This window comes from Crinia signifera, chromosome 11 (genome assembly GCF_055691185.1).
Source record: "Crinia signifera chromosome 11, ASM5569118v1, whole genome shotgun sequence".
Lineage (NCBI taxonomy): Eukaryota > Metazoa > Chordata > Amphibia > Anura > Myobatrachidae > Crinia > Crinia signifera.
The window spans coordinates 86,490,108-86,507,503 of NC_139227.1; the positions used below are offsets into that span (position 1 = coordinate 86,490,108).

Sequence of the window (17,396 nt, forward strand, 5' to 3'; positions counted from 1 at the left end):
TGTGTCCAGTGTACAGGGGCTGTGTACAGGGGTTGTGTTCAGTGTACAGGGTCTGTGTCCAGTGTACAGGGGCTGTGTACAGGGGTTGTGTCCAGTGTAAAGGGGTTGTGTCCAGTGTACAGGAGCTGTGTCCAGTGTCCAGGGGCTGTGTCCAGGGGCAGTGTCCAATGTGACGGCTGTGTCCAGTGTACAGGAGCTGTGTCCCTGGGCGGTGTCCAGAGGCTGTGTCCATTGTCCAGGGACTGTATCCAGGGGCTGTGTCCAGGGTGATGGGCTTTGCCCAGTGTCCAGGGGCAAGGTCTAGGGGCAGTGTCCAGTGTGACGGCTGTGTCCAGTGTACATGAGCTGTGTCCAGGGGGGGGTGTCCAGCGGCTGTGTCCATTGTCCAGAGGCTGTGTCCAGGGTGATGGGCTGTGTCCATTGTCCAGGGGCTGTGTCCAGTGTCCAGGGGCAGTGTCCAGGGGCAGTGTCCAGTGTGACGGCACTGGGTAAAGGAGCTGTGTCCAGGGGCGGTGTCCAGAGGCTGTGTCCAGTGTGATGGCTGTGTCCATTGTCCAGGGGCTGTGTCCAGTGTCCAGGGGCAGTGTCCAGGGGCAGTGTCCAGTGTGACGGCTGTGTCTAGTGTACAGGAGCTGTGTCCAGGGGCGGTGTCCAGAGGCTGTGTCCAGTGTGATGGCTGTGTCCAGTGTACAGGAGCTGTGTCCAGAGGCTGTGTCCATTGTCCAGGGGCTGTTTCCAGTGTGACGGCTGTGTCCAGTGTACATGAGCCGTGTCCAGAGGCTGTGTCCAGGGGCAGTGTCCAGTGTCCAAGGGGCTGTGTCCAGTGTGACAGGCTGTGTCCAGTGTAAAGTAAGAAAAATAAATAAAAGTAATAAATAAAATGAAAACACATTTTTGTAGGATGATGGAGGAGGAAATAGTGGGAGATCAGCAACCTGATAGAAGTGCTGAAGCTGCTACCACCAGTCATGACAAGGCGATACCTCTTTGTATTTTTTGCTCTTTGGAGCATTTCTCTTTTTTTGGGATAGTTTATTAAACTGCCACCCTGTCTGCCCCTGCAGTGCAGCTCTGCTTCCAAGATGTGCCAGGTTGGAAGTGTAAGGTCCACATGTATGTGATGCCCACTGCTGTTGCTTAGCTTAGTCATCCAGCTACCTCGGTATACCCTTTTGGCCCAACTACAGTAAATGAAAACAATTTTGTAAGCTGTGAAGTGATCAAAATTGACTAGAAATGAGTGGAAACTAATGTTATTGAGGTCAATAATACTTAAGGGGCAAAAACAGGCCCTAATTCTGTTATTTTAGCCATTTTTAGCATTTTTTCATAAAAATCCAGATCCAAAACCAAAACCCACAAGGGTGGTTTTGCCAAAACCAATCCAGATCCAAAACACGAAGGAAGATCCAGATCCAAAACCAAAACCCAAAAAAGTGGTCGCCGCACATCTCTAATTATCACTAGGCTTAATACATCTGCCCCAATGTCCTTTATCAGAAAAGTGCACATTAATTTTAACAAACAAGAGCCTTTTACGTTTTTGTTTTTTTACTTTTTTGCAGTGCCACACCACGCAAACTGTACTGTTTGCACTGTGGGGGAAACTTACTAAGATCAAATGGGTATAAAGGTACCCATTTGATCCTCTTTGCGGCTGGGACCCACTGGTCGGCAAAGTGCTGAATTTTTACGAAATGGTTGGTGACTGGCTATATAGCAGTGTCACAAGAGTCACTTAGACCCCTGAAATCTTGCACCCTATTTTAGTGCGAGTTGTGCTACGAACTCACACCAAACTCTCAGCGAGTAGGTGCGTAGCGCACATTTACTGTGCAGAATATATAAGATAGAGGCTGTATCTATCCTATTTTTAAAAAGTTCTAGAAAATATTATTTTTGCAACAATTTTCCTGCAGCCTATTGTTAGTAAATGCAAAACAGGCAGATGTATTATTATACTTTTATATAAAAATATACTTTCACATTAAAAACAAAGGCCCTTATTCTGGTTGGTGCGGTAATATCCTCGTGCGTTCGTACCGCCGATGTTTTGTGTCTGCGCATGTGCAGAGGCGTCTCTGCGCATGTGTGAGCGGGGCGTACGGCCAAATCCCGCATGAAATGTGAACACTCCGAACAGGGGGTGGAGAGGGGCGTGAAGGGCTATTTGGGCTCATTACCATATGCATACGCCCCGCGTTTCATGGGCGTTCCCATGCAAACGCTGGGCGTACGTATGGTAATGCGGCCGTGACGCACGTGTAGGGGGCGGACATATGACATCGCCGGATGTCAGCTGCCCGCCCAGATCCCTGCTTTTGCACGGAAAAATGTCCGTGTGGTCTGAGGTTGCGGGAGCTGGTGGACCACTTGGTCCTGCATTCGATGGTCTGCGACCATCGAATGATGGGGGAGGTTCCCTGAGATGGAGGAGGCGTATTCCATGAAAAATACACGTGCGGTCCGTTCGGCCAGCTTCTTACCGCGTACGGATGGAGTTGGCAATCCGTATGGAAGGCGGGGTTTCGCACGCACGGTCCTGGCCGCATATTCGGATGCCGATCAGAATAAGGGCCAAAGTAACCATTCCTTGCAATGTAGGTCAGTATCATAGTTACATAAATGAACTCTTTTGACTGCTGTGTGATAAGATCTAAGCATATGCTTAGTGTGTAGGTTGTTTGTAATTGATTTTAATTGAAATGTGATGAATATCTGACTGGTGCTGTAACTTGTGCTTAGCTAACATTATTGAAACTCCTGTAGGAAGATCATAAAAAGTTTAGTTTGCACACTGTCACTGAGACAATGTGACATCACCAATGTATGCAAATGTCTACAAATCCGGATTAGGGAGAAGGTTAGGAAATATCAGAGATAAGAAATCATGCTTACACTGTAATCGTCTAATTATTGCTGAAAATACATGGATTACACATAGGAAAACTACAAATACTAATACAGACTGCAAATATACAGAAGTATAGATTTAAAAGTAAATTGCTGCATATTTAACTTTCAACTCAAGTGAGTCACACAGCAATATAAGTAAATACATTCAGTGTGATTCCCACCCTCTGTGCAGTTATTGCAGCTTGTGTAATCACTGACCTTTCATTATTCAATGAGAGTTAGATTATTTCAAATGTTAAAGAGAATAAAATAAAAATAAAATATAATAAAATATATGAGCAATACTCATACCTCCCAATGGCCGAAAAAAGACTGTCTTGCGTTCAATCCGCGGCTGGCGTTGTACCGTGAATGACGTGAATAGTGGAATTAACAAGGTCGACAGCTGTTATGTCGGCTAGTGTCATTGTGAACAGGTTTAGGAGTGTTTTGCACAGTGCACCCCTATGTACCCCTACACCCTACCAAATTCAGATGCATTAGTGTCTGAATCCAGATTACCCCCTTCTTAGCGGCTTGCAAGGACTCGGGATTCAGACGCTAAAGGGTCGCAATTGTAGCGTGTACATTACGCTATGCTGATAGCGTAGCGCTGCAATGAGAACAGCTAGAGTGGCATGCGCACACGCTACGCTGGTAACGTAGCGCTGAGAACAGCTAGGAAAACAGCTAGAGCGGCACTCGCACAGAGTCTGGCAAGCTGCCAAGTTTCTAACAGACTGTGCGGTGGCGCCGTGAAACTACACAAGTACCATGATTTATATTTTCCAAGTGTAAAATAGCTGCATAAGGCCTGTCTTTAAAGTCTCGGTGTCCAGAGAATTCGGCACCTATTTTCACACGCTTCCACAAGCTGCGCACAGCTCTGCTGAGTGTAGTCTCTGTGGGGTGCTTATTACTGGCAGTAGTTGTGTTGACTGCAGAGGGGTCACTCTGTGTGGCAGAGGGGTCTGTGGCAAAAGTGGCTGTGCAGACTCAGAGGGGTGTTGTACAGTGCAGAGGGTTTGTTGTGCAGTGCAGAGGGGTTTGTGCTGGGTATTGCAATGGTCGTGTGTTAGGCAGGCTGTGTCAGTGTGCAGAGGGCAGAGGCTCTCAGTCAGTACACAGGCAGGCTGTCAGTCAGCTTTTAATATATTTTTTTTCATTGTAGTGTGTGGTGTGCTGCACTGCAATCCAATACACCATATACTATACTGTCAGAAGTTCTGTGTGTGATTGTTCTGCCTCCGCACAGTGTTATACAAGCTGCACATAAAAAAAAATAATAATAATAATTTTGCTCTTCTTTATTGTTTGTGTGTCATGCACCCCAATACACCATACTGATACTGTCAGAAGTTCTGTGTGTTTATAACCAGCCAGCTTGTTGCAAACCTTGGCCTAAATTGAATGAAACAACATTGTGAGCTGTAAAGTGGTCAAAATTGTCAGGGTAGGGCTGAAAATCAATGTAATTGAGGTCAATATTACTTTAGGGACAAAAAAACCCGATAAATTACATGATTTGGGCGTTTTTTTAAAAATCCAAAACTTTTCACCGCCGCTCGACAAAGACAAATCCAAATCCCAGCAATGAATCTAAATCCTTGGCCCCGGCGCCCATCTCTAATCAATAGTGGTACTACCAAGTAAAGGGCCAGGTTAAAAAATATGCTTCAGGCCCCACAAAAGAAAAACAAAAAAGGACCTTGTTGGATTGGCAGAACTATGCAAATGTGGAAAAGTTGCCAAATTTTATATTTCCCAAGAATCTCTGAGGCTGGTAGCTGTTTGTTGCACTGACCCTCCGCCGAGCCTGCTGACTGGAGGAGCATAGCGGTCAGCCGGGTTGGCGGAGGGTCAGTGCTAACCACACATGTGCAGACCCCCCCCAAGTGTCCCTGTGCCTGCAGGGACATACATCTCTGCAAAAGGATTGCATATTGCAATGCGATCCTGGGCGGTAAATGCCACCCAGATTACTTTGCATATGCAATCCTATATTAAATGGGCTCCTAAGTAGTTCCATGGCTGCCCCTGATTAACTCAGAATATCGGGATTTTTAAGCAGCCAATTAAAACTGGTCTGCAATCATGTCACATGACATATAGCTCAGTGCACAGCAATGACACATCGATGTGCTGCGTTGTGTGCTGAGCGATCTGAATGATCTAGTATCGTTCAGATCGCTCAGCAAAATCTTTACGTGTGTGTACATAAGTAGTAAACTAGTGAAAATGTACAGTATGTTTTCAACAAACAGTCATTTATCATTTATTTATTAGCTTACTGCAATAAAAGATACAGCCATTATGATGTACAATATATAAAGATTGCGTAAAGACAATTATTTCTCTGGTGCATCAGGTATATTAATGTGTTCACAGTGATAAATCCTATAATAGATGTGATGTAGGAAAGGCAGAAGATACAGTAAGGGATCAGGGTAATCCCACATAATAACTGTTCAGATCTATTCTGAAATTTAGGATTTTAACTTTTTCCTATGTTGTAATTATGCGGATCAGAATTAAGACCCCTCTGACTGCTCCCACTGGGACAGTGAGGCTCCATGCCCTATATAAGGCCGGACTCACACAACTGACCGGCACACTTTCCTCAGCTAGCTCTGTCCCCAGTCACAGAGCACTATGGGGACTATGGGTCCAGGATTCTGGATCTTATCCACTTTGGCACTTACTTATGCCATTGAAAAGCCAACTAGAGGTAAGTTTGATCAGCAGACGAAATTTACTAAGATGGGAGTTCTATTTCCGAAGGGATGTTGCTATGGGCAATCAGATTCTTTCTATTATCTTCTAGAAGGTGCTAAATAAATAAGTAGAATCTGATTGGTTTCCCATAGCAACATCCCATCTGAAATAGAACTCTCTGCTATGTAAATTTCCCCCTTTATCTCAATTATAAGAGTTTCACCTACCAGAAAGTAGCTTTTAAATATACATACTGTAATCAGCTTTGGTATATTCACTTTTTTTTTTATTTATCTTCATTATGTATACATCGGTTATCTGACATCTTTAAGTAATGTCTACATTACTTCTGCTTTTTTACTGTTGAACAAATCTGGCTAACTATTAATAGAAATATAATTTGGTACAGATTGTCTATATGTTTTTTTATGATTTACAGTAGTACTTGCAGCCCATTATCTAGCCCACAGAGGATGGCTTTGGGGACCTTACTCTAGGTCAGGCATGTCCAAACTGTGGCCTCCAGCTGTTGTGAAACTACACATCCCAGCATGCCTTGACATAGTTTTAGCTTTCCCTAATAGCAAAACTGTGGCAAGGCATGATGGGTGTTGTAGTTTCACAACAGCTGAAGGGCCATCATTTGGACATGCCTGCTTTAGGTCTTCTTCTTCACAACAACAACTACACATAGACGAACATCTGGACAGTCGGAATCCTGGGCCGTTTTCGCTCAGCTCAATAGAAACTCGACAGCCGGAACTCAATGTTCAGACTGTCGAGTGTTGGAAAGTGGTCGTGTTGGCAAAAGCCAACCCGGATTGTCTAGATGCAGCCATGAATTCAACAATCTGCGGCTGTTTCTGACAAAACAGATTCTACTTTTTAAAACAAGTGGAATATGTTGTAGCATAATCTGCTTCAATGCTGTCGGCAACGACGGCATTGAATAAGCTGGGGCCGCCATTTGCCCAGTCAGAAATACCGTCCAACCTTGAATACCCCCTTGTATCTTCTGTATATGAAAATAGACTCAGTGGGGGATATTTCTGAAAATATTTCTATACAAAAACTCTGCCACTAACTGAAACCTATTAGATCTTGGCTTTCATTTTCTGCATCAGAAACATAAAAGCTAGAATTTGATTGGTTGCCGCCTATGCTTTGGTTGTAGCTTGCTTATGATAAATATCCACCTATAACTACATGTAAATGACTGATACAAATGGGTTTTTACTGTACAACTAGATTTATCTGGTTAATTTTGTGCTTAAGCATTTCTGGATATTTGTAATTATATAGTATTTAAAATAACGAATTAGTCAGTATTATTTAAAAAATATATATAAATACTAGTATCACATGATATTATGTACTGTATATGTGAGACTGGACTCTCCTTATATATGTATTATTAATCCAAATGTCTAGAACTCTTCTGTATCTCCCTCCCCTCCATTGTAATATCCATTGTATGAGTGTTCGATTGTTTAGCCATTTGCTTATTCATTCTCATTAAGTATACTGAATAATGAAATTTAAAGGGCCTTAAAGCTTTTTTTTCCTTATAATTACTATATTTAAATCTACATTGTTGTCATGTAGGAATGAGTAAAGCAGGAAATAATTATATCGCACAAATGTTCAGCTTGTTTATTTATTTATTTTATTTATTAACAGTTTCTTATATAGCGCACACATATTCTGCAGCGCTTTACAGAGAATATTTGAACATTCACATCAGTCTCTGCCCCAATGGAGCTTACAATCTATATTTCCTACCACATGTACACACACACACACAGACATTCTAGGGTTAATTTGTTAACCCTAGAATTTCAATTAATTAGCCAATTAACCTACCAGTATATTTTTGGATTGTGAGAGGAAACCGGAGGAAACCCACGCAAGTACGGGGAGAATATACAAACTCCGCACAGTTAGAGCCATGGTGGGAATCAAACCCATGACCTCAGTGCTGTGAGGCAGTAATGTTAATCATTACAGCTGTACTGCCCCAATTGTTGAAAATATAATTAGTATGAATTAATAATTGTTTGGGGCTTTAGGTCCATGGCCTATAAACCAGTCTATAATAAATGGGTAACACTGCCCCTCACCTTTATGGGGGGAATTCAAGTGTTTTTCCATTCAAGCATGCACACCCACTGGTTACTAGTCTATACAAATTATTATTATTATCATTATTATTATTTCACTCCAGCAATGAATCCAGCACACAATGACCAAGTCTGCAGCACATGGGGAAAATCCCACTATAAGACGTTCGATGGAGAGTTCTATCAGTTCCCTGGAACCTGTAACTACCTATTCTCTTCTAACTGTAAAAACACGATTGAAGATTTTAACATCCAGGTACGGCGCTCTGCCAGCACAAAAAAGACAGCCTTGTCCCGTGTTGTGATAAAGATTGAGGGCCTGGCCATAGAGATGATGGCAAAAGACGTAATCATGGTGGGAAGCAAAAAGTGAGTATGCCATAGAGGAATCATATAACCTAGATGAATAATACATTTAAAAGATAATACAGTAAGTGAAAGCTATAATAGTTAAACAAAACAAAAACATTCTTTCTCAGGGTCGACCTACCATACAGCCAGTCTGGAGTTCAAATACAATACAGCAGCATCAATGTGAAGGTTTCATCTAAGATTGGACTGGTTCTTCTATGGGATGGAGATAATGCACTGACGGTACATGACTACTGTTGTCTATGACTAACATATGAATTACGGAGACATTATATTGTGCAATGTTTAATGTATCTGCTGAATTGTCCTCCAGTTCTTCCTCTGCCTTGTCTAGCTTCCATCATACTACTTAGTACTTCACATAAAGCTATTATTATATGTTCAGAGTGGGGGGAGGGGGAAATAACACTCTTCTCTAACTGGTGGTAGGTAGTATAGTTCAGTCAACTCATGTTCTTTTAATGACAGTATTGTCTCATGCCACCTAATGTTTCATTGTTTCTTCTAGCTTAAACTGTCCCCAAAATTCATGAACAAGACATGTGGTTTGTGCGGAAATATGAACGGGCTGAGTCAAGATGAGTTTAAGGCTAATGGTAAGTGGAAAGAACATATATACTGTACATTATGTAAGGTCTCCAACTCACAGAAGTACTGTATGAGTGGGTCAGTGAGGAAGACATATGGAAGGCCAGAGGTAGTTATCCCAATGGGCAGAATCCCCCCCCCATGACCTAACGCTAGCGGTCCCCTGCAAACTTACTGTCGGGATGCTGGCTATAGGTATTCCAGTGACAGAATTTCCAGTGATGTCAGGATTCTGGTGCCAGGGTTGTGGCCGCCAGTTACCTGCACTGGGATTTCAACTGCCAGCATCCGAACCACTGAATGCATCCTGCCAGGGAGTCTTTAGGCAAAAAAAAGCTCTGTCATATTAATGGCCACTGTGCCTTTTAACTAATCATGGCACCTGGATGGTTTAGGATGTTGCAGTCTTTAAGACAATCACTTACTATATATGGCGTCGGAGTACGGAATGAAGGGCCCCGTGGTGGAAGTCAGTGTTAGGGGCCGATGTTTAGATGTGTGGCTAGTCCCCAGAGGGGGTGTGGCCAGTCACCATAGTGATTTGCCTACCATTAGAGAGTATTCAGGGCCCCTTTGAGATATATATATATATATATATATATATATATATATATATGTATATATATTTAACAGTTTTTCAAAGGTTAAACACTCCAAGTGATGATGTAAGTATAGCCGGTGCCAGGCACATAGAAAATGAAAAAAAGCACTTACCCCTTCAGGGAAAGGAATTGGAGTCAGCACTCAGCAGTTGGTGAAAGAAAAATAGTGTTTTAATGCAAAGACATAGTTGCAATGGTGGCAGCTGTTATCCTGACAGCTGTTTCAACTGCTCCTTGGCAGTTTTCATCAGAGGCCTCTGATGAAAGGGGTAAGTGCTTTTATATATATATATATATATATATATATATATATATATATATATATATATATATATATACTAACTTTTGATAGTGGTGAGTCATTTTAGGGTGCACTGCAGATTCCTCAGTGGGTAACACATGGGGAACATATCTGTCCTCTCTCTAAAGGTATCCAGCTGACTCCCGTGCAATACGGAAATCTGCAAAAGTTTGATGGGCCCACAGAACAATGTGAGGATCTTGTCCCACCTGCCCCTAAGAACTGCAGTGCTCTGGTAAGATTCAAAGGACTCATTATTCTTGTTATTCTACCAGGTTGTTCTTAAAATAGTAATCGCAACCTATTAATGGAATAATGCGATAAAGCTACTTCTTCTCCTGCATTAGAACCTCTTCACCCCCTCTTATTTATCAATGTATGTAAAAACTTGCCTCATTTGACTCCAATATACACCTATATTATGTACCACAATATGTGTGTGACATTACACCTATATACAGATACAACCCTGTTACTTAGTGGATTTGTATACTTTTGTAACCTTCATCGGCATATTGAGACATAAGGGTCTATTTACTAAGATGGAAATTCCATTGAAGATTGGATGTTGCTATGGGCAACCAAACAGAGTCTACTTATTTTCTTATTTACAGTATTTAGCACCTTACATTATATAAGCATGTTCTAAAGTCTTGATACAAATTTGTCCCGCAGAAGGAATCATGTGTCCGTATGCTGTCCGGCTCCGCGTTCAGCGATTGCATGCTGCGTCTCCCCCAGAGTCCATACCTAGAGGCCTGTATGTTTGATCTGTGCAGCTGCGGCTCTTCATCTAATGTCTCTTGCTTATGTGACACACTAGCTGAGTACTCCCGACAGTGTGCCCATGCTGGGGGGAAGCCAACTAACTGGAGAACTAATACCATGTGTGGTAAATGCATTTTTCTTATGATTGTTAGTAATTGTAGGTGTAGTAGTATCAGCAACAGCAGCAGTGTAAGAAGTAAGGTATAGGGCCAGACAACCCATCTGACATTTTTGACAAAGGCCAAAATGGGCTGATGTGCCAGGCCGGACACAGACCTGGCTGACCAAGCAGTTCGCGCCTCTGCTCCTCTTCCCGGATCTCATGGACAGGGGATGGCTGAGCAAATCCCAACACTCTGGCAAGAAGAGATAAGGACATGCTGCAGGCCCACGCCGGCATTACTCGCACCATAACGATGCTACTTTTTCATGCATAATTAAATGCCAGGACTGTATACTTCTATTACCATCCTTAGTAGAAGGAATAGCAGCAACAGAAGTAACAGCAGACGTAGAAGTAGTAATATTACTTATAGCATTGATACTAGTAATAGTGGCAACAGCATTAGTTGTTGTACTAGTAGTAGTAGTGGAAGTAGCAATAGTAGTAACAATAGACGTAGTAGAGCTAGTAGAAGTTGTAGTAGTACTAGTAGCAGCAGCAGCAAAAGTAGTGAGAGCAGCAGCAGTCATAGTAGTAGTATCAACAGTAGCAGTGGTAGTATAAGCCATTGTCAAAGTAGTAGTAGCAGTATAGTAGCAGCAATAGTAGTATCACCAGTAGTAGTAGAATTAGTAGTATTAATAGCATCAGTAGTTGTAGTGGTAGAAGTAGTCGATGTTAAAGTAGTAGTAGTTGCAGCAACAGCCCCTGGAGCCCGCCCCCCGTGCTGATCATAATCAACGCCAATCTGCGGTGGGGGTAGCGCCCGCACCAACCCTCCTGAAGCCCACCCGGAGCCGCATTTCTAACCCCCTCCATCCCCCGCCGCATCTGCCACCACCAACTCCCCCCCCCCCCCGTGGAGTGCGCCCCCCTGCCTGGGGCGCTCCAACCCTGTAGACAGGTGAAATGGACAGGTGAAATTAATTAAGTCATTCCATTATATCCTGTGTGCTGTTAATTAGCCAGTCCCAAGTACATGTATCTAGCTCCTGATCAGTCTGGGTCTCATCCAATAGAGAATTCAAATGATGGAGGCTGAATTACTGTCCAGGGCCCAAAGCAGAAATAAGGCCAATGACTTTAGGCACCTTGTGCCCGATAGTGTAACCAGACAACAATTGTAGTATTGAAGTGATAAATATATCCTGTAAGGCAATATCATTTTTTAATATCACCACAGTATTATTGTACAGATATGCAGATGCCAATTATTGTATTTTCTTGGAGTTGTTACCTTGCATTGACCAAAAGCATTTTGATTGGCAGAGATGACTTGCCCAATGAATATGAAGTATCAAGAATGTGGATCCCCCTGTGGTGACACTTGTTCCAACTCTGAGCAGACATTGGTTTGTGAAGAACATTGTATAGAAGGCTGTTTCTGTCCCCCAGGTAAGTTTACATTGCATTGCTTTGATAGGTTATTATGTATTTTCCAACTCAGCCTATGACATGGCAGTTGGGAGCTGATTGGCTGGTTGTTTATCACTAACCATTTGATCAGTATTCAAGCTTTCAAACACAGCCTATGACATGGCATTAAGGAGCTGATTGGCTGGTGGTTTACCACTCTCCATTTCATCAGTTTTCAAGCTTTGTACATCTGGTCCTTAATGTTATGGTGTCAGCACAGTTAAAATGCTTCAGATGACATTATTACTGTTTTGGAATTCTACGGTTGACAGTAGGCTGTTAACAATCTGACTGTTGACTAACCATCATACCAAACAAAAAAATAGGAATGTACAGTATGAGAACTACAGTATATGATTAAATCAATTCATTCTAAATTCAATAATGCAGGCAGGATAGATTCCCACATTTCCAGGGATGTCTATCTTAGTGAGAACTCTGTTCCCCACATTGAGTAGTTTTTTGTTTCTTCCAGGAACGGTATTTGATGATATTGACAATCGTGGTTGTGTCCCACAAAGCAAGTGTCCCTGTTTTCACAGCAATAGGAAATATGCACCGGGAGAATTTTACAGCAACAACTGCCGTAACTGGTACATACCAACCAATTGACTTTTTCTAGCTCAGGATCTCAGTGTGGTGGATGCTGACATTTCATCTTACCAATTCCACAGCTTTTACAGATATTGTCACTGATTGTCTCTTGTTATTTCAGCACTTGTCAAGGAGGTCAGTGGAAATGTAAGGCTCTGCCCTGTGCTGGACACTGTTCTCTGGAAGGTGGTTCTCATATCCACACCTATGATGGAGGTCACTACAACTTATACGGAGACTGTAGTTACATTTTTACTAAGGTACCTCTATTAGTTGTGTTCTTATAATCTACACAACCATTACAGTGAAGCCATGGGTATAATTTCCTATCAATATTTACCAAATAAACACAATAGGATTATTGTCCAATTTGATGATCCACATGACTGACCAAATAAGATTATCTATTTATTAATAGTGTCTTATATAGTGCACACATATTAAGCAGCGCTTTACAGAGTATAGTTCAACATTCATATCAGTCCCTGCCCCAGTGGATCTTACAATCAATATTCCCTACCACATATACACGCACACAGACATTTTAGGGTTAAGTTTGTTGGAAGCCAATTGACCTACCAGTATATTTTTGGATTGTGAGAGGAAACCGGAGTACCTGGAGGAAACCCACGCAAGCACGGGGAGAATATACAAAGTCAGCACAGTTATGGCCATGGTGGGGATCGAACCCATGACCTCAACGCTGTGAGGCAGTAAGGCTAACCATTACACTATCCTTGATGCACCGATAATTTCTGATCAATATTTACCAAATAAACACAGCAATAGGATTATTGTCCAGTTTGATGATCCACATGACTGACCAATTTAGATAAGGTGCAGATCACTGAGCTCTTGGACTAAACATGTTAGGGAATGATTATTGCATACTGTGTTTGTGAAATAAAACAGATTACATTAATCATTATGCTAAGAACCTCTAAAATGCAATATAGCGATATTATAAATAGGTAAAGCATTTGTATTTAGAGTGTCATATAGTAGATGACATTTATGGAATATTTAGTAAATGCAAGTGCAGATATCAATGCCCTCGTTCTTTTCTTCCTCAAACAAAAATACAATTTAGCTTTTTGTGAAAGATTAGCTTGTTTTACGAAAATGTATCAGGTCTAACCAGATCTTTTAAGAGATATTAAAGTCCTGCAAATATCTTCCACTATTAGTCCTTAAGCCAAGAACAGATCCACCTTAAAGATTGTAAGCTTATGAGTAGGAACCTCTTGCATTTTTCTCTGTTATTACCCAGACATATTGTATATGTTGGTGCACACAGTAAATAAATGCAATCCGTGACTTCAAATAATTACCAATTGTAATTCCCGATTCTTCTCAGGACTGTAAGAGGAACATGTTCACCGTTGTTGCCGAGGTGAAGCAATGTGGTATCACCGTCACAGAGACTTGCCTGAAGAGCATCACACTGTCCCTGGGTACAGAGAAGATGGTGAGTTGTATTCATCTCCCTCATTTATTTTGTTTTAACCAGTCATTCATATAATTTATATGCTCCATGGTGGTGATGATGATGATGATTTTCATGATAAATTCTATACCCCCATTTTTTTTTTACTCGGTTATCCCAATCTTTCTAGACTGACCATAACTCTTTCTACAGGTTCTCACTGTCAAATCCTGTGGAACTGTCCTGCTGAATGGAACCTTCACTTCCATACCTGTTATAACAGGTGCAGTACAATGTGGATTGTGTAACATGATATTATTAGATGGCCACCAGTGATCTGTGGAGAGCAGTATACATTGAACTAGTATGAATAAGTATAGGAATTTAAGATCCCCTCAGGCACATTAACAAACCTGTTCCTTTGCTTGTTCTTGAAGCATTAGGTAAGAACTGGCCTGTTATCAGTATACAATTAGGTAATCCCTTCGTTTTACTAACGCTTGCCTGATAATCAATACTGCCGTTTATTATTGTTTGCTTTTTTTTAATCAAAGATAATAGGATTAAGTGAGCCAGAGCTGTTGGACTTAATCCAATGATAATCCCCTACTGCAGGCCTGGCCAACCTGTGGCTCTCCAGATGTTGTCAAACTACAAATCCCACCATGCCTTGCTACAGTTTTGCTATAAGGGATTGTTGAAACTGTGGCAAGGCATGCTGGGATTTGTAGTTTCACAACATCTGGAGAGCCACAGGTTGGCCTGTCCTGCCCTAATGTATTGTTCTATGTATTGTATTGCAGCTGAGAACAATAGGCCTTGGTGAGCCATGGCTCACCATGGCTATCCAGAGATGGCTAGTTGAAGAAGGCTCCTTCTGCATTATTATTATTATTATTATTATTATTATTATTATTATTATTATTAAGCATAATATGATTATTATTATTGTTAATAATAATAATAATAATAATAATAATAATAATAATAATAATAATGACTATAGTGTTACCAGGAAAATGTAATGTTAGATTAACAGAGGTTTTCATAACACAGATGGGATCCTCCTCCTCTTACCCATGATTCCATATAGTTGTGGCTCATTTGCTGGGACTAGTGTGCCCACTGGTGTGCCCATAGGATCACATGGAATGATTGCACCCGCAGTGTGTACGCACACGGAGGGCAGGATGAGGAAGGACACATCTGTAGGTACCGAATGCTCACAAGATACAGTACACAATTTATATTCTGATTTCTCTGTTTTGCTCCTTAGATACCCTTGCTGTGATTCAGCCCTCCTCCTTCTACATGATCATTAAGACTTTCAGTGGGATCCATATGCAGGTCCAGCTCCAACCTATTATGCAGGTCTCTGTAACCCTGGGCCCTGAGTACCACGGAGATGCATGCGGTAAGCTGAGCAGCCTATATACAGTATATATATAAATATATTACATAGGTGAGATAGATTCCTGGCTTCTTGCTGGAAGAACCCCACGTTTATCTTTAGTTCTCAATGAATGAAATCGTGAATATATGAATTAGTTTTTAATCCAAAATTTTAGTCAAATTATGGGGGAGATTTATCAAATTTGAGATAAAATAGACAGATAGAAGATAAATTACTAACCAATCCACATCTGTCAATTTACTTGCTAAACTTGAAAAATGATAGGAACGTATTTATTGGTGCTTTATTTCTCTCTCCATGTTCCGATAAGTATAACTAAGGGGCCCATTCAATGCTTTTTAGATATTTAAAATGAGTTGTGCATAATAAATGGTTCTCCAGCCAATCCACTGCTAATTATCATGTGTTTGAAAAATGATAAGATGATGATGGGGTGGAGCACAATTTATCATACATAATGAGTTTTCAAATGATTAATAGGCCCCTAAATCTTTCTTGTATATGCCCAACATTTCCCTTTATTAGAAGTAGAGATGTGCAGGTTCTGATTTACTCTGATTTACTCTGATTTCAAAGCAGGATCTTATTGACTTTCAACTATCAACAACTGTCATGTGATTTGGGATAGCCAATAAGATCCTGCTTTGAAATCAGAGTAAATCAGAGTAAATCAGAACCTGCACATCTCTAATTAGAAGTACTAATGTAGAGGCTGAGTGTGTTCTTTCAGCAAGTTGAGTGACTGCAGTGGTCCATAGTATATATAGATATATATATATATATATATATATATATATATATATATATATACTTATAGCAGTATTCTTATATTTGTGGGCGATAGGTCTCTGTGGAGATTTCAACAACGTCCATACGGATGATTTCCGAGCGGTAAGTGGAGCTTTGGAAGGAACGGCTGCTGCCTTTGCCAACACCTGGAAGAGTCAGGCGGACTGTGAGGATGTGAAGGATAGCTATGACAACCCCTGCTCACTCAGTGTGGAGAACGGTACGTAGGAAGTTAACCGAACTATCCATACAGGGAAACCTATTGTGAGCACTTGTGATCTCTTCTTCAGCTACTGTACAGTATATAATAGTTACCTATGCAGTATGTTTCTAATCACATGCCCTGTAGCATAGGTGTTCCTGACATTTATAGTGTATGTCAGTAATATCTACCAATGTTCTTAATCATCATACAAAGGAAGAATGATTGTAATATTCAGCAACATTTGCTAAGCAGTGGTCGTTCGCTGCTTAGCAAGTGGCTTAACGCTGCCCGCAGCCCGGCCAAACACCCGCCACCCCCCGCCACCAAATCCCTTCGGTAACATATGAGGGGATGTGGGCAAACACATCCCCTCGCATGCGACTGAAGGGGAGAGATATCATTCGATGGTCTGAACTGACTTTTATTTCAATGAGAGTCTGCCAAAATATGACATCATGCGCCCGTCCCTAGCAGGCATTGGCCAGTCTGCGTTCCCAGTGGATCGCCCAGCATTTTCATTGGGATGCCCCTTCCCGCCCCCCCTCCCCTACCCGTACAAATGCCTCGGCGAGGGTGATACTCACCAAAGGCGTTTGCACAGGTGTTCTGCACATGCGCAAATACATGCATGAGCAGACCGCCCACCATCGTAACGGGGCTGAATTCGTCCGGTTCTGAATTAACCTAAAGCGCCGACTTTATCTATATTGCATTCAGCAAGAAAGGTCCAAATCACGTATCATTAATGTGATATGATTTATACTGCATGGCTTCTCACGTTCCTATCCTTGTCTGCAGAGAGGTTTGCCAAGCACTGGTGCTCCCAGCTCTCCGACAGCAATGGACCTTTCGCCCCGTGCCATGACGCTGTAAATCCGATGGTCTATGAAAAGGTGAGTAACGTCTCTATCAGTGGAAGCTCCTACATATTTATTTCACGGGTGCAAAAAGGAACTACCAAGAGGAAGTTGGCTGGGTGCTTATATGGCTGGTGTCTCCAAGAGCGTCTGCCAAAGAACGGAAGGGAG

General features: G+C 41.8%; 1 protein-coding gene across 1 annotated transcript in view; it reads left to right on the forward strand.

Moving 5' to 3' along the window:
* Window positions 1–5,547: 5,547 nt before the first annotated feature.
* LOC146045096 (uncharacterized) overlaps window positions 5,548–17,396 on the forward strand; it is a 55,217-nt gene continuing 43,368 nt past the window's right edge. The window contains 14 exon segments of the mRNA XM_083163777.1: window positions 5,548–5,623; window positions 7,835–8,099; window positions 8,210–8,324; window positions 8,611–8,698; window positions 9,722–9,828; window positions 10,269–10,485; window positions 11,794–11,919; window positions 12,416–12,533; window positions 12,656–12,794; window positions 13,892–14,002; window positions 14,174–14,243; window positions 15,237–15,374; window positions 16,219–16,383; window positions 17,167–17,261. Of these exon segments, the coding sequence (XP_083019903.1) occupies window positions 5,548–5,623; window positions 7,835–8,099; window positions 8,210–8,324; window positions 8,611–8,698; window positions 9,722–9,828; window positions 10,269–10,485; window positions 11,794–11,919; window positions 12,416–12,533; window positions 12,656–12,794; window positions 13,892–14,002; window positions 14,174–14,243; window positions 15,237–15,374; window positions 16,219–16,383; window positions 17,167–17,261 (1,830 nt within the window).